This window comes from Eublepharis macularius, chromosome 13 (genome assembly GCF_028583425.1).
Source record: "Eublepharis macularius isolate TG4126 chromosome 13, MPM_Emac_v1.0, whole genome shotgun sequence".
NCBI classification, from domain to species: Eukaryota; Metazoa; Chordata; class Lepidosauria; order Squamata; family Eublepharidae; genus Eublepharis; species Eublepharis macularius.
In genome coordinates this window covers 11,979,744-12,002,828 of record NC_072802.1, presented here as the reverse complement: position 1 = coordinate 12,002,828, position 23,085 = coordinate 11,979,744, and the positions used below count along the sequence as shown (strand labels likewise).

General features: G+C 46.0%; 1 protein-coding gene across 1 annotated transcript in view; it reads right to left on the bottom strand.

Moving 5' to 3' along the window:
• The window catches only part of DCX (doublecortin), a 179,428-nt gene that overhangs the window by 140,032 nt on the left and 16,311 nt on the right, over positions 1–23,085 (bottom strand). Inside the window, exon 2 of the mRNA XM_054995807.1 lies at positions 8,461–8,801. Within this exon, the coding sequence (XP_054851782.1) occupies positions 8,461–8,801 (341 nt within the window). The remainder of the gene's footprint in view (positions 1–8,460; positions 8,802–23,085) is intronic.

The window sequence follows — 23,085 nt, the reverse complement described above, 5'->3', positions numbered from 1 at the left end:
TTTGGATGCCAGGTGTCTGCCTCTGGGGCTTTCTTCAATAAGCTGAAGTGGAATACTGGGTGTATGTGTCTTAAATTCTTTGGCAAGTCTAATTTAGCCACTACTCCTTTTATTACTTCGAGAATTTTATAAGGTCCTATGTACTTCCATCCCAACTTTTTGCTTGGTTGTTCCCTTTCGAGATTTTTTGTGGACACATAAACCTCATCTCCATGTTTCAGATCCCAGGGGCGGGGATGGGGGGGGGAGCATTTATGGTTTGCATGTTTTTTGTAATCCTGTTTGGCTTTTTCCAGAGTTTTTGTTATTAGATCCCACTGCTCCACAATAGAGTTCCTCCAAGCACTGATATCCCTTGCCACTCCCAGACAGAGGTCTTTTACAAAAGGCAAGGGTTTGCCTTCAAAACCCTGTGTGATCTTGAAGGGGGATGCTCCCATAGAGGTATGAATGCTATTATTGTAACAATATTCTGCAGACGCTAGAAAATCAGTCCAATTATCTTGTTGATAGTTAATGTAACATCTTAAAAATTGCTCCAGGACCTGATTAACCCTTTCAGTTTGCCCATCAGTCTCGGGATGATACGCTGAACTCAAACCTTGAGTCATTCCTGTTACTTCCATCAGCTCCCGCCAAAACCTGGCAACGAATTGTGGGCCCCAATCCAATATTACTTTGTCAGGAAATGAATGGAGTCTTACTATATGCTGCATGAAAAATGTGGCCAATTTTTTGGCTGTTGGCAACTTAGAGCATGGGATGAAATGGGCTTATTTGGAAAACAAATCCACCACCACCCAAATCACTGTTTCCCCTTTGCTGGGGGGAGGTCAGTGATGAAGTCCATGGAAACTACAGACCAGGGTTGGGGTGGGGTTTCTAGAGGTTGTAATAGTCCTGGAGGTTCCCCCCACTTTTTGCCCATTAAACAGGTCTGACACATGGATACATATTGCGATACATCCTTCCACATTCCTGGCCACCAAAACTGTCTTTTTATTAAGTGCAGTGTGTTTAAATAACCCAGATGCCCAGGCAATTTGGCATCATGACAGTGTTTCAAGATCTCTCCCCTCAGTCCCAGTGGGAGATAAATTTTGTTGTTCTTATATCAGCAATCATTTTCTCCTTTCTTTAAGTCCTCAGGCCAATTCTCCCTCACTCCTTTTCTAGTTCCGCCTTAATTTTCTCTTCCCACTCCGAGTGGGGGGGGGGGAGAAAGGGAAAGGCGGTCTGTCTTTGCCACTTGGTTCCTGGTAATCATGGCCCCTCTGTGTGGGGGAAAACATTGTATCTACCACTTCCTCTCATTGGCTGTTGTGTTGAGGGAGGCAGGACAATGTATCTGCGAGAAAATTTGCTTTCCCAGGGCAATGTTTAAGTACAAAGTTGAATGGTGAGGAAAAACTCCGCCCATCACAGTGGCTTGGCTCCCAGTCTGCAAGGCTCTCGCAATGCCTCCAGAGTTCTATGATCAGTCCACACCTCAAACAGCACCTTGACCCCCTCCAACCAGTGCCTCCATGTACTTAGGGCCAGTTTGACCGCTACCACTTCCTTATCCCATACCACCCAATTCCGTTTGGCCTCCGAAAAGTTTTGGACACATAAGTACAGGGGTGCATTTTCCCATCCTCCCCCTCCTGCAGGAGGAATCCTCCCATAGCAACATCACTCGCATTCACCTGTATCATGAATGGGCGGCTCTCATCGGGATGGTGCAACACAGGTTTGGAGGAGAAGCGAGTTTTTAACTCCTCAAAGGCCGCTTGGCACTCCTTAGACCAGGCCAGTTTAGAACTCAGTTTCACTTTTCCAGTGCCCTTTCCCTTAGTTTTCAGTAAGTCTGTAAGCAGCAAGGCAACTTGAGCAAAATTTTTTATGAAGGATCAGTAGAAGTTAGCAAACCCCAGGAATGACTGTAGCTGCCACTGTGTTTGAGGGGCTTCCCATCTGTGCACAGCTTCTGCTTTGGTTGGATGCATTCCTAAGCCTATCCCCAATACTCAGTACCCAAGGAAACATCATCACGTGATCAAGATTACTCCCTTGTAAATTACTCCCTTGTAAAGGTACTTGTGTAAAACTTCATTAATTAAATTAATGAACACCCCAGGGGCCCCTTGCAACCTGAAAGGCATGACACGATATTCAAATTGCCCCAGGGGGATATTAAAAGCGGTTTCCCACTCATCCCCCTCCTTTATTCTCACTCAGAAATAATAATAATAATAATAATAATAATAATAATAATAATAATAATAATAAACATTTGATTTATATACTGCCCTTCAGGACAAATTAATGTCCACTTAGAGTGGTTTATGTTATTATTATCCCCACAACAAAACACCGTGTGAGGTGGGTGGGGCTGAGAGAGCTCCAGAGAGCCGTGATTTGCCCAAGGTCACCCAGATGGCTTCAAATGGAGATATGCATCTCGGAGGTCCATGTCATATGCCTACCTGCAGTACATGCCGTGTGTATGTTATATGCCACTTATTAATCCTCTGACACTATGAATAGTTCTGATTACCTCTCCTTACCTGTTCTTGGGAAATTAAGAATGTTATCTCTACTTTGAACATAAACACTCTCCTGAAGAAGCAGAATGCTTTCCCTTTTGAAGCAATCGACCTTGAGACTGGCTGCACCTAACCGAAATGGGGCTTCTCCTGGGAACAGGAATGATTTCATGCTTACTCTGTAGATGTAGTCTAAACTGTGATATTTTTTGTCTCTGGTGTTCATGCCAGAATTTCAACAGACTTCTAACCTGGGGGTGGGGTATTACACTATATATAACCATGTGTTTCCTTAACACGTCACTTCTGCCAATTTTCTGTCTGAGCACCTTGAACCTGATAGATCTCTAATAAAAGTTTCTTCAACCAAATCACCTGCATGATTGCTGTGGAGAACTTGGGGATTTACATGCCAAGGACTGACATTTTGGCAGAAGTCCCTTCAAACCTCTGGACCCAAACCCTGAAGGTAGACTTCAGGGTTCCACTGCAGGAGACAGACCAGGGAAAATCGGAAAAACCAGAGGAACTACCAACTCAACCCAAAGACCCCATGGAGGAGCGTAGGCTCGGTGCAACTGATGTTCCACTGAAAGAAGAACTACTAATCGATTTGGAAATAGAGCTAGACACGGGGGAGGAGGTCAGAACGCAGCCCCTTCCCCAACTCAGTACTACTGGACTACCATTGGGAGCGATACCAAAATCCAGGGAAACCCCACGGGAACTGGCTACTCTCTACTCCCTGAGACTGGGTACACAGGTGGTCGATGACCCATGAGTAAAAGATGCGATGATGGGGCCAACAGTTCAGGTGGAGCATCTGGGAACTGGATGAGCAGCCATCCCTCATGGTCGGGCGGTTTGGCACCATCCTGAAGGGAGACGACTACCAGGAGACAGAACCAGAAAACCGTCGAGACAAGGGAAAAGACCAGGGGTGGAATGCCACCCCCTTGGAATTACAGTTACTGGGAGATGAAGAAAAGGAACTAGCCAGACAGATGAGGGAACGATGGAAGAACATCTGTCCGAAAAACTTGTTCCTGGGGAGAGAGTCCCCTGGAGAAAGCGATATCCCAGGGCGAATGTCGAGGGCATCAGCCCCCTATCAAGCCTCCGGGTGGACATGGCAGCTACAAGATATGACTTATTAGCCCTAACTGGACTTACCCAAGGCTGGATGAGTACCCAGGTTAAGAGGGAAGATGGGCAAGTCAAAGGGGAAGCTATTACAGCAGACCTCAACACCACCCACAAGGGACAGGAAGAGCAAGGCAAGCGACATGGAGTGTGGGGCAAGCTGGACGATCTCAAAAGAGAAATGACCCACGTGACGAGAGGCTTGGGAGAGATGCTGCACCAGTTACCCCTGTAAGACCCAATCCCGACGGTGACGGGGGGATGCCCCACCAGCCTGTGCAACCAACGGGTCCTGTTCAACCACAGAGAGACCAGGCAAGACCCCCCTCAGCCTCCACAGAATGTGATGCAGCCATTTCAGCCCCCCCCCAAGAGCGCCGGCTGCCCCATGTGAGCCACCGTACCAGAGCTGGTGTAAACTGGATGCGTGGTTTGATGGGGACCCAGAGGAGCTGGGCTTCTTCATCGTGCAAACCATGGGATTTTTCCAAGAGTAGGGCCACACCTTCCCCACTGAACATAGCCAGGTAAACCACCTAGAGTCCCAGCTAGGAGGGGACATGGCCAAATGGTACATTACCCTATATGAGGCCCAGGGACCTGAACTGATGAACCTTGATACTTCAACAAAATCACCTGTGTGATTGCTGTGGAGAACCTGAGGATTTACATGCCAAGGACTGGCATCTGGCTTTGTGAATATTTCTCCCAGAGACCCTCAGTCTCTGATCAATGGGATGGGGTAGGCATTCGACAGCGAGATGGCACTGATTCCTCTATAGCCTGTGCACAGTCACAAGCCCCCGTCTTTTTTCTTTCTGAATAGCACTGGGGCAGCTTGGGGGGAGCTAGCTGGCCGGATGAAACCTCACGCCAGGTTTTTATCAATGAACTTGTATAACTCCACTCTTTCTCCCGGGCTCATTGAGTAAATTTTCCCCTTTGCCAATTTAGTCCCTGGGATCAACTCAATTGCACAATCTGTAGCTCTGTGAGGAGGTCATTCATCCGCCTCCTCCTCTTCAAACACCTCACTTAAGTCCTGGTACTCTGGAGGAATGCTCTCCCTCTCCTCCATAGGTAAACACTTAATCTCGGGAAGGGGGGGAGGGTCTTGGCCCCACTTGATGTCCCATACATGTTTTTGGCAAGCTTCAGAAGGGAAACACAGCTCCCCGGCCTTCCATTTCACAGAGGGATTGTGGTCCCACAGCCATCTTACTCCCAACACCAGAGGGAACTTTGTGGCCAGGCTGACCACAAAAGTCCTTTCCAGTGTCCTCTATTCCCATTGGGATGGTCTCAGTTTTGTAACTAGGGGTGTCCCCTTCATCACCATCCCATCCATCTGTTCAAACACCAGAGGCTCAGGAAGCTTTGTCATCTCAAGTCCCAACCCTATCACAAGCTAGTCCCAAGTGTCGGCAGTTCTGCGGGGTCTTGAGAAAGGTCCTTGGGGTTCACAGGAGATCCCTTGTCCCCTCCTGCTGCTATGCTGCAGGTAGGGGATCTCACTGGCTTCCCCTGGTTCTGAAGACTGAAGTGATTCCAGGCAAAATGTCAGGCCTGGCTAGGGAATTCTCTCAGACTCTCCACTTCATCAAACACAGTTGTATGAGTTAAAGGTGTAGTGCTCCCTACTAGTGCATGAGTACAGAGTAATTGCCTGGAATGCCAAAGCCAAGTCCTCCCCTAAAGGTCATACCTCCAGTTCCCTCCCCCCAGTCCAAACAAGAGTCATTTGAAGTTGGTGCAAAGGTCCTGAAACAGATGCAGAGCTGAAATTCCCAAGGTCTGTTCCCACGCTGCTCCAACTGCACTGATAACACCACTTGACCCAAGCAAAGCAAGATGCAGTGAAGGAGGAAAGCTACCCCACTACCCATACACCCAGTAGAAATACATTTACAGGTATGGCAGGCAGGCTGGCTTGCCTGCTTGACATAGGGTTGCCAGCTCCCAATGGAGAAATTCCTGGAGATATGGGAAGTGGAGCCTGGGGAAGATGGGATTTGGGGAGAGGCCTCAGCAGGGTATATTGCCATAAAGTCCACCCTCCAAAGCAGCCATTTCTACAGGGGAACTTATCTTTGTGGCCTGGAAATCATTTGTAATTCTGGGGGGGTCTCCAGCCACCACCTGAAGGCTGGCAATCCTAATTGGAGGAAGGCTTCTGAGGCCGCAAGAAGACTTTGAACTTTGCTCAGTGGCACAGAAGGATGGGGTAGAATCCACCCCACTAGCTTAGAAGCCTATGAGAAGGGCATAGATAAATTTCTGAAGGCTAGGTCTGTCTGTGGCTATTAGGTATGATTCATTTATTCATTAAATTAATTTTATCCTGCCCTTCTCTCATAGAGATGTAATGCTCCATCCTAAAATTACATTACATTACCAAACATCCACAATGTCATATCACAATCAGGCACCTCAAAATACCAGAATCATCATAAAACAGACAAAACACCCAAAATCGAATGTAAAATATAGCAAACCACCCTTCCATTCACCTGGCAAACTAGCTCATTTAGAACAACTTAGAATGCTCTGCCTGTCTCACAAGTCCTTAAAAATACTGCTCTAATTTTTTTTTTTGAGTGCCAGGAAACTGTTCCACAAGGGCAGCTGCTGAAACAGCCCAAGACTAGACGGTTGGCCAACCTACCTATCTAACAGCATCACTGAATGCCATTGTGGTGCAGAGGTTACAGTATCAGACTGGAATCTGGAAGACACAGGTTTGAATTCCTACTCAGCCATGAAGCTTGCTGGGCAGCCTGGGGCCAGCCACCCACTCTCAGCCTAACCCACCTTACAGTTGGTTGTTGTGGGTTTTCTGGGCTGTATTGCCGTGGTCTTGGCATTGTAGTTCCTGACGTTTCGCCAGCAGCTGTGGCTGGCATCTTCAGAGGTGTAGCACAGTGTGACACTGAGAGATCTCTGTCTTTTGGTGCTACACCTCTGAAGATGCCAGCCACAGCTGCTGGCGAAACGTCAGGAACTACAATGCCAAGACCACGGCAATACAGCCCGGAAAACCCACAACAACCATCGTTCTCCGACCGTGAAAGCCTTCAACAATACATCCACCTTACAGTGTTAGGATGAGAATAAAAAAGAGGCACACAGAACGATGTTCTAAGGTCCCTGGAGGAAGGAAAAGATATATACGCCCTTAAATGAATAAGCAAGATTCCTTTTTGGACAGTGTTTCACTAATGTGTGGATGGCTACTTGCGTGCTTCTGTAATCTTGGCAGGAAAAAAAGATGAATTAACAGAATACTGTGGCATTCTGAACATGCACCAGTTCTAGACTTTTTTAAACAAAAAAAAAACTCCATGTTTAAGGCAGGTGGAGAAGAACCTGAGCCACCAAATCCACAAAGCTACAGTTGAAAGGCCTGGAGGGTATTCGCCCATCCTTAACGGTTGCTTCCTTCACTGTGTTTAAAAACACCAGAGAGGATTTATTTTTTTTTTACTGTAAAACATTCTGAGGAACTGAAAGCCTGAGAATCATAGAGACGATGCCCTAAAGCCAAAATAATACCATGATACAAGCAGACTGTATTATTTATCTTTGGGGTGGGTGGGGGCGAGATCCTTTGGAGAATATCCACAGCTCACTGGCACTGGGGGCAGTGGCGACTGTGCCTCTGTTTCCCTCAGATGCTTGGCTGCATTCCCTGCCTGATACTAATACCAATGACAATTTAGTAACATAACCGCTGGCATGAAAAGCTGAGCTTCTATGGGAACAGATGGTGGCATCTTTGGCAGGTTAATTTTAGGCTTGAGTGGACCTTCCTGTACAATGCAATCCCGTGCAAAGTTACTCCAATCTAATTCCATTAATTTCAGAAGGCTTAGAGTAGACTAGCTCTGCACAGAGCTGCACTGTTAGTCAGCAAGGGTTTAGTAACATTTGAGGAATAAGGAAAAGAGGGGCAGGGTAAGAAATGAGAAATTTCTAGCGTGAAAGGGCTAAAAACTCTCAACCAATTAAAGGATTTTTAGTTGAGTAATCAACTGGCTTTTCATTGATTATTTCATTACATTTAAATGATAGCGTGTTTAGGTTTAAACAGGCTAGCATGTTGCTTGAGAACTGTGCGTTTATTAACTCCACAATTTCCCCAAAACTGCAATCCTGCAAGCAGTACAAATACAGTACAAGCCTAAGCAGGCTCACACCCTTCTAAGGCCATTTATGTTAATGGGTTTAGAAAGGCATAACTCTGTTTAGCATTGCACTGATAAACTCTTGAAAATACTTAACAGTTGAGGATAGTGGAAAGAGAAGGAAGGAAGGAAGGAAGGAAGGAAGGAAGGAAGGAAGGAAGGAAGGAAGGAAGGAAGGAAGGAAGGAAGGAAGGAAGGAAGAGTCCAGTCATTCAAGTAGTAACTCTATAGGACAATCAGCTCACTAAATATACGGTGAACTGACTTACAAATACAGCATGTTGGCCATCTGTAGACTTACAGATACATCGTGTGTAGGCTCTTGATGTAGTCAAAGTCTACAAAGGCTGAATAAGGGATAAAAATTCATTGGGAAACCTGTCTTGGCCAGGAAGGAATTCCAGCCTCGGCCACCTGCCTAGGGTGGAGATGCCAGTACAGTAACTGGTCACCCATTCTCATGCCCACTGGTTGGGAAGGAGGCAGGTCCTGTAAGTAATAAGATCTTTGGGTGAGCCTCACAGGCTATATAATTTTATACTGAATCCTGCCAAAATATTGATCCAAGAGTTAGGGTGTTAGGCAGATGAACCTATAAGCCTTACTTGTTTCCCATCCAGTGTGTAGAGCTTTTTGACAACTCCTGTTTCCAGCTTTATGGCTTCTGTGATGTCAGTGAGAACCTGCTCAAAGGAATGGGCTGTCTTCTTGTTCAAGAGCACACGCACAGCCTTCCTGGGCTTCACCCCACTCCGGATGATGGTCACCAGCTTGGGACGCACAAAATCCTTGTTCTCCCTCGCCTGGGCACTGTTGCTGCTGGCCAGGGACTGAGGCGCTTTCATGTTGGCAGAGGTTTTCACATTGACGGACCAGTTAGGATTGACATTCTTGGTATACTCCACTTTCTTAAAGAAGTTGTCCGAAGAACATACATAGCTTTCACCTTTGGAGAAGAGAAGCAGAGAAGTAGTTAGAAAAAGAGAAAACCTGTAGAATCAACTCTTTCGGTTGCTGCAGAAACCAGAGGAGAAAAGAAACCCACTTTATACAACTATTTGTCAGATGCAGAAGGATGTCTGAAACAGTGGAATCACAGAATCACGGAACGGGAAGGGGCCGTACAGGGGGCCATCTAGTCCAACCCCCTGCCCAGTGCAGGATGAGCCTAAAGCATCTCTGACAAGTATTCATCCAGCCTCTCCTTGAAAACTGCCAGTGAGGGGGAGCTCACCACCTCCCTGGGCAGCTGATTCCACCTTTGAACTACTCTAACCCTGAAAAAGTTTTCCTAATATCCAGCTGGTACCTTTGTGCATGTAATTTAAGCCCATTGCTTCAAATGCTGTCCTCTGCTACCAACTGGAACAGCTCCTTGCCCTCCTCCAAATGACAGCCTTTCAAATATTTAAAGAGAGCAATCATGCCCCCCAATCTCCTTTTCTCCAAACTGGACATTCCCAAGGCCTTTCTTCATAGGGCTCAGTCTTCAGTCCCCTGATCATCCTCGTCGCTCTCCTCTGCACCCTCTCGATTTTGTCCACATTCTTTTTGTAGTGTGGCCTCCAGAACTGCACACAATACTCCAGGTGCAGCCTGACCAAGGCAGTATAGAGAGGGGCTATGGCCTCCTGTGATTTCGACGCAATGGCCCTTTTGATACAACCCAAGACCGAGTTTGCCCTTTTTGCCACTGCATCACACTGACTGTTCATATTTATTTTACAGTCTACTCCAAGATCTCTTTCGCATACACTACTACCCAGAAGTGTATCCCCCATCCTGTATTTGTGTTTCACATTTTTTGTGGCCCAGATGTAATACTGTGCACTTATCTAGGTTGAATTGCATCCTGTTCACAACCGCCCACTGCTCCAGAGTATTCAGGTCTTGTTGAATTTTAATTCTATCTTCTTGGGTGTTTGCTACCGCTCCCAATTTGGTATCATCTGCAAATTTAATGAGCAGCCCTTCCACTCCTTCATCCAGATCATTGATAAAAATATTGAAAAGTACCGGGCCCAAAACCGAGCCCTGCGGCACCCCACTGGACACCTCCCTCCAATCTGATGAAACGCCACTGACCACCACTCTTTGGGTGCGGTCCTCTAATCAGTTCCCTATCCACCGAACTGTCCTGTAGTCCACTCCACAGTCTTCCAGTTTACCCATTAGAATGTCATGGGGGACTTTATCAAAAGCTTTACTGAAATCCAGATAAATCACATCAACAGAGTTCCCCTGATCCAGTAAGCTCGTCACTCGATCAAAGAAGGAAACCTGGTTGGTCTGACAAGATGTGTTAGGGACAAAACCATGCTGACTTCCCTGGAACCTACAAGCTCTCCCCCATAGCTATGATAACATGATCTCCCTACCTCACACTAGTGGATAATCAAAAGAATAGGACTGATTGGACTTTGGAGGGCCATGTTATGGCCCCCCAAACCAGGTCCCCCTATCCTCGCCTATAAAAGGGCATGGCTTTAGGTTGATGCTGCTAATCTCCTATTTTGTGCTTGCTGCTGCTGATCTCCATTATTTCCTATGGGGAAAAAATGAAGAGGGAGGCTTCCTTTGCCAGGGGTGGCATTTTTCATGCAAAATACCCCCCAGCCCTCTGAGGCCCTTCTCCCACCCTTCCTCCCACCCCCCACCAAGGCTCAGCCTGCTCCCCCTTGGGGGGGCATTTCATGGCCTCCCCAAGTAGGTGCTCTCAGCCCCCAAAGTCCACCCCCTACTGCCCCATACAAACCCAATTCCCCCCATCTGCCAAACACAGACCCAGATCCCCACATTAGCCCCTCATAGACCCAAATCCACTCCCAGGCTGGCCAGCCCTCCCCCTTTGTTCCCTATGCTGGGAACTTCTAAACTCTCTTTCCCAGGGCAATTCCGCACAGCCCAGGAGTGCCACAATGGCGGGCAAACTTCTGAGTGCCAACTTGTCCCTGGGAAAGAGCACCTGACCTGACACACAGACAACCACCCCCTGACACCGCCACCACCTACAGAGATGGCTGGCCAGCCTCCCCATTGTTCCCTATGATGGGAACCAACTGCACAACAAAGAATAAAACACGAACAACACAAAATACAGTTTTTAAGAAGAGACCCATAAATCAAAAACCAAAACAAGTTTACAAATATTTGAAGATCTCCACTTAAAGATATTAGTGTGGTGGAGTGTTGACAATATCGGACCAGGATCTGAAAGACACAGGTTTAAATCCTCACTGTGCTATGAAGCTTACTCGATCGCCTTGGGCCATTCGCTCTCTTTTAGCCTAACGTACCTCACAGGATTGTTGTGAGGGTGAAACCAAAGACCACAGAACAAGGAACGTCACCCTGAGCTGCTTGGAAGGAATAATGGGAGGAAAATTCTAATACATATATACATACGTATCCTGAGATCTACAATCCCATTTTCAACATTCTGTCATGCTCTACTGAAACCAAGAAATAGACCTGGGGCAGGGATGCTCAGAGAGCATCTGTGGGTCCCACTGAGCTAAACTATGAGGCTGCATTAGGCTACTGGCTCACTGAGCTCAAGACTATACAGAGACCTTGGACGTTGGGCATTATGGTTGCCAGGGGCACACCTCCCCTCCCCTTCCTATTGCTTTTCTTCCTGGGCCTTCAAGCAAACGCAACTCCAGGTTGAGATGAAGGGAACATGGCTTGCCTCCTTTTCATAGCCTGAAACTATATTGGTTGTAGGGAAACAGAGCAGGCCTATGTCTGGGAATGCTGGTCTGGCTCCATCCTTTGCTTTGAGATGGATAGGAGGAGAAGGAGGGAGTGGGATAGGGAGGACTGGAACTCTCTGCTCCTTTAAAATTAGGGAGGGGACCAAAAATAGCCTGGTAAAGACTGGGTATTATCCATGAAACATATTGGCAGGGCTTTTTTTCAGCTGGAACGCGGTGGAACCGAGTTCCGGCTCCTCTTGAAAATGGTCACATGGCTGGTGGCCCCGCCCCCTGATCTCCAGGCAGAGGGGAGTTGAGATTGCCCTCCACGCTGCTGGTGTGGAGGGCAATCTTAACTCCCTCTGTCTGGAGATCAGGGGGCGGGGCCACCGGCCAGGTGACGATTTTCATTGAGGGCAATTTAAACTTTAACCCCCCCCTTGTTCCAGCTGACCCAAAGTGACGTCATTGTGCAGTCCTGAGTTCCACCACCTCTTTTCCCAGAAAAAAAAGCCCTGCATATTGGTAAGAGCAGCTGAGAATCAATTAAAGGGAAAGGGCAATTATCCACTCAAGCCTCTGTGGCCTTGCAGAATCCTAGAAGCAGAGATGTGGGCAGTAGGGAGCTTTCCAAACTCTTCACTTCATACACAAGATTAATTGTAAGCCCCCAGATTCTTCTTCTTGTCATTATGCTCTGCGTAAAAAATGCCTCGGTGCAGCTGTATGGACCAAATACAAGAAATATATGGAAGAGACTATACCAATGTGGATTATCCCTGCGGAAGTAGTAAACCCAAGAACAGAATATGCAGGGGAAGACTGGTTGACATATAAAGAAATTCTTGAGATAAAACAGAACAATTATTTGCTTAAAGGTAATGATGAATTGCCATTCCAATATGGATGGTTTCAATATATGCAGATAAAAGATTTGTATGAGAAAGACAAAAGGAAAAATGGTTTCAGACTACAAAACTCTGAGATTGAGAATTGCTTGCTTCAGGGAGGGAAGAAAATGATTTCTAAAATATATAAGATATTATTGAAATGGTTTACAGAGGAGGAGGTCGTTGAAGTTCAGATGGTTAAATGGGCAATAAATTGTAATAGGGAAATTTCAATGGAAGCTTGGGAAAAGGTATGGAAAAATACAGTTAAAATTTCAACATGTACCATGGTGCGTGAAAATGTTTATAAAATGATGTATAGATGGTATTTAACACCAAAGAAGTTGGCCAATGGTAATATTCAGATGTCTGACAAATGTTGGAAATGTAAACAGCATGAAGGTTCATTCTATCATATGTGGTGGACTTGTGATAAGGCAAAACAGTTCTGGGGGGATAGAGTAAAGATTATGTCAGATATTTTACAAAGGAATATAAATAAAACCCCGGAATTGTTGTTATTATGCATGAACCTAGAAGACTTTGATAAAATGGACAGAGTTGTGGTATTTTATATGATTACGGCGGCCAGAATGTGTTATGCACAGTTGTGGAAGACTCAGGAGATACCATCTATGGAAGACTGGATTTTGAAAGTTCTGAATATGGCAGAAATGGACAAGTTAACAAGGAAATTGAAAGAACAAGAAGTACTGGAATATACATCAAGTTGGGAAAAATTTAAGAAATATGTGGAGAAAAAGTGGGACATGAAGGGGAAATTGTGGTCTTTGGATAGTTGTTAAAGGGGAGATAGAAACTTACTTAAGGTTAAAAGGGGGTATATTATTATATTTTACTGGATTAGTATTATTGAGTTATAGAGTTATAGTATTATAGTATTATAAAGTTAAGAGTAAGATAGTATATTTATATGGAAATGTATGAGATTGAATAACAAGGTTGTATAGGTAATAGGGAGTATATATGATATTTTAGTGATGTAATAGAAGTAATAGATTTATAATATAGATAATAGGTATTCAAGGAATAGTATATATATATATATATATATATATATATATATATATATATATATATATATATATATCTTCTTCTTTAAGTTAGTATATATACCTACTATATACTTATATAATTTTTATACTCTTAATTTAGATAAATATTAGATTAAGATAGTTAATACAAGTAAATAGATTAGATTAGTATGTATTATATAGATATATATTATATATATTATTATAGACTAAGAATTTATATGATATATTCTTTAGATTAAGTTGGGTATGGAAAACTGTTGGGAGTCACTAGAAAAGGGGGGGGAAGGATGGGGAAAATGCAATGGGGTGGAAAATGATAATGATTTGTATGTTTATATTTGTAAACCCATTCAATAATTTTTTTTTTAAAAAAAATGCCTCTGTGAAGTGGTTCCCTAAGAACCAGAGCAGCGGAATCAGTTCCCCAGGAAGCCCCTTTCCTGACAGGCCTTCCAGAGAGTATAAAGACCAGTCCCTTCAGTTCCTGTGTCTCCTTCATTGTTTCCCCCCACAAGTGCCAATTTCTCAAGATTTCTTCTACATTTCTACCATGAGTGCAGCACAAAGCACTATTGTCTCACCCAAAGCAGAGGAGCGGTTACTGAAATTCTTGGTAACTCTGAGCAACCCCAGCTTTTCAGCCTCTGCAGCCACGGCGGCACCTTCCAGTCCCCAGATGCGGTTATTGTTTTCTAAAGCATCAGTGAAACCCATCCACAAGTCCAGAGAAGCCTTTCCTATGATACTTAGGTCTGGATTGTGTGAGAGGGAATCTTTGTTTGGGAGCCCCCCAGGGGTTACCCTGTAGCCCTAGAGATGGGTGGGAGATGCTGGGCCATTTCCAGGAACGCCTTCCCCTTTGTACAAAGACTAGAAAATAAGCCTTTGCAGCTGAACAGGGCAAGGGCTGCTGGAGCAGTAGGGGGTTTAAGGCTCATATTCTCCCGTGTTGTCTCGCCTCCACACATTCCCTGCACCAAAGTGTCCTTACCTGATTGATACATGCTGAGGAAGCCAGCAGAGGGGCTGCCCCCATTAAGCATATGGCAAGAACTCTAATAGGTTTGTGACAAAAGGAAGCCTCTAATAAGCTTAGTATAATTGGGTGGTCAACATCTCCCGTCTTACTGTTTCTCCATGGCTAATGTCAATGTTATCACAGTAAAACAGCAGAAAGACACATCGTGTATACTAATAGCCAAGTAGCCCTGATTGGCGGATACATAAATCCAGAGACTGAAGCCATGAATGGACAAGAAGGATCTTCATACATACCCAGATTTGCCCCAAAATCTGAAATCTGAAAAAAATACATGGGAAAATGATAAAAGGGTACCTGTTGCTTTAACCAGATGGACTCAGTGGTTGTTGCCACCATAACAGTTCAGCTATTATTCTGGGTCCAATCTCCTTCGGGAAAAAGCAGGGAGAGAGGCAGGGCTGCTTCAGTCTTTGAGGGAGGTCTTGTCTGGGCCAGGCCAAGAAGCAACCACTGGGAGGCCTGATACTACGTGGCTTGCATGACTTACTCAGACCTGCCTGCTTCCCCCCCTCCCGAAAAAGTGGGTGGCTTTCCACAAACGATGCAAAACCAAATTGTTCAAAAAGGCTTTTTACTCAGATAGGAGGGTTGCATTGTAGGGAGGAGGTCTCAGATGCTTTGCTAATGAATTAGGAACCAATAGACCTCACCACCTCTATGTTGTATTGGATTCCTACTAAAGCTATGTCTTTGTGAACTTATATCTATTTAACGCGTGGCATTGCTTATGGAAATGTTTCTGATATTGACTGTAGTAATCTCACACTGTGTAATCTGCCTTGAATCTAAGTGAGAAAGGCGGACTATAAATGACATAAATAAAATAAAAATAAAATTAATAGTGCAATGGTTAGAATTTCAGAGTAGGATGTGAGAGTCCCAGGTTCCACCATTCTGTTGTGGAAGCTCACTAGGAGACTTTGAGCCATTCACACATTCTCAGTCTAACCTACCTCTCAGGGTTGTTGTGAGAGTGATTTGGTGGCAAAGAGAGTGATGTAAGCTGCTTTAGGTCCCCATTGTGGAGATTGGCAGTATATAAATGAAGTCAATTAATTAATATAGATGAAGATGAGGTAAAGATAAGTTGTTCAGTGGGTTTGAAGGAGAGAAGGATGTAGGGAAAGGTGAGTTTATCAAAGCTGCCAGGAAGATGGAAAGAGGAAATAGCAGGGAGAAGGGGATACAGAAGAAAGTGAAGTACCCTTTGAAAATAAGGTTGCCAGGTGGTCTCCCCCCCTCTTATTCCAATAAGAGGAGAGGGGGCCCACAACACTAAATTGTTGTTACGAGCACAATCCTGACCCCGGCACCATGACATCACCTCCAGAAGCAATGTCATCACAAGCCACTCTCCAATGCTCTAGGGGCTGGGTGGGCTGAGCAGGTGGCTGTGCTGTGCTGCCTGGAAGCAGAGTGGGGGAGGGAGGAGGGAGGGGGCAGCACACCAAAGCTTTCCCCAGCTCCTGCATGTTAGCTGCCAGCCACTCCCCCCTCCCCAAATACAAATATGTCCGGTATTTTAACTTGGTTTCCCCTGGACTGCCCCCCCCCCAAAATACTAGACTGTCCAGATGAAAAGTGGACAGCTGGCACTCCTACCTGCAAGTCCTTGCAGGTTCCCCACCATACAATTGGGTCATGCAACCAGCACCACACAACTGGGCCATAGGGGAGACACTTCTGGGGAAGAAGGGGGAAGGTAAAGAGAAGGGGTAGGAAAAGGTGTGGGGGAAGGAGAGAATGAAGCAGGAAAAGGCTATGGGAGACCGGGAAGGGAAAGAGGACGACAAGTGCAGGAGGAGAGGGGAAATTGAGGGGGAGGGGGAAATAAGACGGCCCCTGCACTTGTCATCAGCAAATATCTTAACCTAGGTTTTGATTTATGGTTGCCAGGTCCCTGGAGTCCAAACCAGGGGACAGGTGGGGGTCGTGAGGGGAACTTACTGTGTATATGTGCAAAGCGCACGTGCACTCCAGAACCTTCATCGTCATGCTTGGATGATGCAACAGCAAAGGGAAGCCCCCCCTCCCCAGTGGGGGTATTTTGTTTAAAATTGAAGGGAGCCCTTCCTTTCATTGTCATGCTGGGAATGACACCATTCCCAGCACGACAATGAATGCTCTGAAGTGCATAGGAAAGCACTCTAGCGCTCTCAGACTCATTCGCCACATCTTTCGCCCACCCTCCAGCCAGGTAAAAAACGGTAGGGGGCACAGGCTGGGAGCAGGGGATCCCCCACCCTTTCTGGGGAACTGGGCCCCCTGTTTTGATTTATAGATAAAGAGAAAGCAGATCACACACACACGTTCAATCCTGCCCTAAGTCCTGGAAGAGCTCTCCTTCCCTTTTTGGAAAGGGATTTGTGTAGGGTTGCCAGGCCCCCTCAGCCTCTGGGCAGGGGATGGGGGCCTGGCACTTACCTTGGGGGAGAGGGGGTGCACGCATGCTTTGCGCGTGTGCGCACCCCCACAGGCACGATGGCGTCACTTCAGAAGTGATGTCATCGGGCAGCCCCTGGGAGCACATCCAGGCTCCGCAGGTGCTCAAAACTGGCCTGATCTGCACTGAAACGGGCCTGTTTTTGAGGCGCTGCGGAGTGCAGGAGCACTCCTGTGCTCCGCAGTGGCCCCAATCTGGGCCAAAACAGGCCCGGTCCCGGTGGCTGCTGCGCATGGGAGGGCTCCTGCAGTCTGCACTGCCTCAAAACGGGCCCATTACAGCATAGATTGGGCGTGTTTTTGAGGCTCTGCAGAGTGCAGGAGTGCTGCTGTGCTCCACAGCGCCTGAAAAAGGGCCCAATTTGCCCTGTTTTGCCACAGATCGGGCCCGTTTTCAGGTGCTGTGGAGCAGAGGGGCACTCCCACGCTCTGCAGCAGCCCCGATCTGGCCAAAATGGGCCCAATCCCGGTGGCTGCTGCTCACGGGAGCACGCAGCACTGCGGGGGAGCCCACAGGGAAGGTGCGCGCCCCCCAGCAGTTAGGTAATGGGGGCAGGGTGGGGGGGCTGGGATCCCTAGATTTATGTTAAACTTTCCACAAAGCTGTTTTTTAAAATCAAACTGTTGTTTTAGCTTTGATTCTAAAACTAGAATTCTGTGTATTGAAACTCTTTGCATTTTAATCTGCTTTTAAGTCGCCTTGAGCGTATTACGGGTAAATAAATTATGAAGTCCATGGGATTTATTATTCTGATATTATGCAAATAGTTTAGAGTAAGGTTGTGATGGAGAACTGAAGCCATATGGGCGAGAGACAATTACAAAAATACCCTTGAAGGAGAGGGAGGTCTGTAACAATCCCCACCCCAATGATATTTCCAGCAGGGCCGTAATCCTATCCTAAGATCATATGTAGCTCAATTCAAGCTGTTGAAATTCTTCAAGGATAGTCTCAATGAAATAGTAGAAGCGTCAGAGGCAAGGCTGACCCAAGACATTTGGCCAACTCAAATGGCCTGTTCCAAGAGGCACATCCCAAGATTTCTTGTAATGTCACACAACTCATGCCTTATGTATGACTAATTTGGGCCTAATTATTAGGCAAACAAGCTGCTTCCCTGTGCAGCAACCTTACTAACTGATTACTAACTGATTTAACCCCCTGTGGAGGTCAGGAGTGCTGCCGGGCCAATTTAGGCCCCAAATGGGCCCAAATAAGCCCACTGCAGAGTGTGAGAGTATGCTCTGCCGCCCGAGAGCACAGTCTGGGAGGTGCATTCCCCCGCCTTTCCTCCCACCAGCCAGGTAAGCGAGGGTGGGGTGTGTGGAGGTGGGGGTGGGGGGATCTCCTGCCCGCAGCTGCTATACAGCCAAATCTCTGACACAAGTGAAAATGTTCCTTTCTGTTGATTTTTATCCTTACCTCTCCTGAGCACTAAGCATACTTCTGTGATTATATACATTGGCTTTAATATTTTGCTATTCTTTCAAATATTATTTTAATGCTGCTGTTGATTGTATTTATGTTTTATTGCAGGTCATTCAAATGTTACTGTTAGAAATGTTTTATTGTTTTAATAATGTTGGAAGGTGCCTTGGGACTTGGCATAGCTAAGCATGCATGTATTTTAAACACAGAAATAAGTATAAAATACGCAAATGGCACCCTGCTTGGCAAAATGGCAAGGTGAAGGGAAGGCCACCTTTTTCACGAAAGCACCAGGTTACAACGTACAATAACGGGGCATGAGCATCTGGTGGGCGAAGGAGGAGAAAACCGAAGGCACCTGGAAAATTTAATCCATGAAAACTCATTCCGGAGAAGATGGCGGTGTAGAGGCAGCAGCACCAGGTGAGGCTCTCTGCTTTGTACTGAAATAAAGCTACGGAAGAGCTGCAGACGTTTATCACCTTTGTCCTTGACAAGCAAGCTAGTAAGATAAGCAAGACAAGACTGGCTCTGGCTGAAAACTTGGGAAGTTATAACAAACCTTTACCTATTTATCTTTTCCACTTAGTCTGGCATAGTATAATCAGCCCAGGAAAGGAGGAGCTCTTAAAGAGGAAGTGAAGCAAGAACTGAGAGTTAAGAAATAAGAGCTTTCTTTCACTAATTATGAAGAAAAAAGGTAACAAGAACAAGAGAACAAGAGAGAAGGCACTCCAGTTTGGATTCTTCAGGTACTTCTAAACTGGAGAAGCAATTGAAAATAAATGATTTGATCCTGATTGATTTGGTGAGTGACCCTCCCTTACATTCTGATAAAAGACTGAGGCCCTTAGAAACAACAGAAAATGACAGTATTCATATCTCTCCTTCCTCCCCCCCCCTCCACATATTGTTGCTGGGAGAGAGCTAACCCAGCTCTCAGAGAATGATAGAATCATAGAATCTTAGAGCGGAACCACAAGTGACAAAAGGCACAGGTTGGACACTTGTCAGCTTCCCTCAAGTTTTGATGGGAAATGTAGGCAGCTTGGCGGAATGTTGGACAAGTGACAGTTGAAAAGTCCATTGGACAGCAGTCGGAGAGCCAAGCTGCAAGACCAGGATGCCTACATTTCCCATCAAAACTTGAGGGAAGCTGACAAGTGTCCAATCTGTGCCTTTTGTCACTTGTAGTTCCGCTCATAGAGTTGGAAGGGGCCATACATATCATCTAGTCCAACCCCCTGCCCAGTGCAGGATCAGCCTAAAGCATCTCTGACAAGTATTCATCCAGCCTCTTCTTGAAAACTGCCAGTGAGGGGGAGCTCACCACCTCCCCAGGCAGCTGATTCCACTTTTGAACTACTCTGACAGTGAAAAAGTTTTTCCTAATATCCAGACGGTACCTTTCTGTATGTAATTTAAGCCCATTGTTTCGGGTCCTACCCTCTGCTGCCAACTGGAACAGCTCCTTGCCCTCCTCCAAATGACAGCCTTTCAAATATTTCAAGAGAGCAATCATGTCCCCCCTCAACCTCCTCTTCTCCAAACTAAACATTCCCAAGGCCCTCAGCCTTTCCTTGTAGGGCTCAGTCTCCAGACCCCTGATCATCCTCGTCGCTCTCCTCTGCACCCTCTCGATTTTGGCCACATCCTTTTTGAAGTGAGGCCTCCAGAACTGCACACAATACTCCAGGTGTGGCCTGACCAAGGCAGTATAGAGAGGGGCTATGACCTCCTGCGATTTCAACGCTATGGCCCCTTTGATACAACCCAGGATTGAATTAGCCTTTTTTGCCACCGCATCACACTGACTGCTCATATTCAGTTTACAGTCCACTCTTACACCAAGGTCCCTTTCACATATACTACTGCCCAGAAGTGTATCCCCCATCCAGTATTTGTGCTTCCCATTTTTGTGGCCCAGATGTAATACTGTGCACTTTGTTGAATTGCATCCTATTCACAGCTGCCCACTTCTCCAGAATATTCAGGTCTTGTTGAATTTTAATTCTATCTTCTTGGGTGTTTGCTACTCCTCCCAATTTGGTATCATCAGCAAATTTAATGAGCAGCCCTTCCACTCCTTCATCCAGATCACTGATAAAAATATTGAAAAGTACCGGGCCCAAAACCGAGCCCTGCGGCACCCCACTGGACACCTCCCTCCAATCCGATGAAATGCCGTTGACCACCACTCTTTGAGTGCGGTCCTCTAATCAGTTCCCTATCCACCGAACTGTCCTATAGTCCACTCCACAATTTTCCAGTTTGCCCATCAGAATGTCATGGGGGACCTTATCAAAAGCTTTACTGAAATCCAGATAAATCACGTCAACAGAGTTCCCCCGATCCAGTAAGCTGGTCACTTCATCAAAGAAGGAAACCAGGTTGGTCTGGCAAGATCTGTTAGGAACAAAACCATGCTGACTTCCCCGGATCACTGAGTGGTCCTTCAGATGCTTACAGATTGATCCCTTTAAAATCTGCTCGAATATCTTCCCAGCAACAGAAGTCAGACTGACCGGCCTGTAGTTTCCCGGGTCATCCTTCTTCCCTTTCTTAAAGATTGGGATAACATTTGCTCTTCTCCAATCTTGTGGCACATCCCCAGTCCTCCAGGAGGCCTTGAAGATGATGGACAGGGGTTCTGCAAGTTCTCTAGAAAGTTCTTTCAGCACTCTTGGGTGCACCCCATCCGGCCCAGTGGATTTGTATTCATCCAGTGAAGCCAGATGCCTCTTCACAACCTCTCTGTCAATGTCAATTAGCCACTCAGGTGTCCTGCCACATTTTCTACTATCTCTAGATGTGCCGGAGTTCTTCAGGGAGAAAACAGAGGCAAAAAAAGTCATTAAGCCTGTCTGCATCAGAGTTTCTCCATCTACTCCCAACAGCAGTCCAATTGCCTCTTTTACCTTGCATTTGCTTCTCACATATCTGTAGAAGTTTTTCTTATTGTAGCAAGCCCTCCTGGCCAGACCCAGCTCATACTGAGCTTTGGCCTCTCTGATGGCTAATCTGCAGTACCTAGTAACCCTCCTATACTCCTCTTTAGAGGTCTGTCATTCTCTCCATTTCCTGAACAGTTCCTTTGTCTCCCTTAGCTTATTCTGGAGCTCTCTGTACATCCACATCGGTTTCTTGGAGCCCTTACCATGTTTCCGTCTTGCTGGGATAGTGAAGGCTTGAGCTTGCAAAAGCTCGTGTTTGAGAAGGGCCCACCCTTCACTCGCTCCTTTCCCTTCCAGCACACTTCCCCACGGAATGACTCTCATCAAGCCTCCGAGTTCATCAAAGTTGGCCCTATGAAAATCTAACCTACGAGTCTGGCTATGAACTTCCTTGGTCCCCCACAGCAACTGGAATTCAAGAAGGACATGGTCACTTCCCCCTAAGGTCCCCACCATCTTCATCTCATCTACCAATTCTTCCCTGTTGGTTAATATCAAGTCTAGTATGGCCGAGCCCCTTGTAGCTTCCTCCACCTTTTGAAAAAGGAAGTTATCAGCCAGGCAGGTCAGGAAATTGCATGATTCATGACGCTTTGCTGAGCCTGTCTCCCAGCACACATCAGGGAAATTGAAGTCACCCATAATTACAAGGTTCTGATGTCTGGATACTCTACCAATCTGTTCAAAGAGGGCAGCATCCGTTTCTTCTCGCTGGTCAGGTGGTCTGTAGCAGACTCCAACAATAATACCCTTTGTCCTTCCTCCCCTTATTTCTACCCATATGCTTTCCACCAGGCTGTCCGCCCCATTCTCCATAACTTCTTGACAATCAGGCCCTCTCCTCACATACAACGCGACTCCACCTCTTCTACCCTTCCAGTTTTTCTTGAACAACTCATACCCATCCACTAGCACATTCCAGTCATGGGAATCATCCCACCAAGTGTCAGTAATTCCTACTATATCGTAGCCCTCTGTTTGCAATAGAAGCTCAAGCTCTTCTTTCTTATTGCCCATACTTTGGGTATTGGTATATAGACACTTGTAGCCTACCTACAGCTAACTTGTGCTCCGTGCTAACTTGTGCTGACGATCCGAGCAAGGGGGTGCTACTAGATCTGATTTGTTGAAATATATTGGAGACCAATGTTTACTTACGGCAGAGACGGTTGTTGAAATCTTTCGTCAGCTCACTAAGATTACTGTTAGAGGACTGTTCTGCCTCATTAACTGCATCCAGGAATTGGTCCTGGAAGAAAGAAAGGAGGCTTGGGTATTTTTTCCCTACATCTTTGGGGAATTTTCTACACCTCTTAAGGTGAAGATTTTGACTCTACCTCCATTGGATAATTTGGCCATGGCTGTTTTGCTGGATTTTGGTTCTTACAGTGTTCTACTCATAAATACCTCTATTCCCCCTTTACAAAGGAAAAATCGAATACATGATATTTGGTCAGCACAGGAATGCTATGCTGCTGAGCAACTACTGGAATACCCAAGTGCCTTGGTGCTATTAGGAGGTGATTTCAATGCTAAGTTGGGACCAAATGATCAGTCTCTCTTTATGGAGTATGCTATGCCAGAGGAAGCCTTAGAGGGGGCTCAGTTATTAACCAATTCTCCCTATTTACTTTGTTCCTCTAAGGATATAAGATCTAACTATGCCGGAGTACAATTAATAAAACTAGCAAACAGATTAACTCTGCAGGTATTAAAT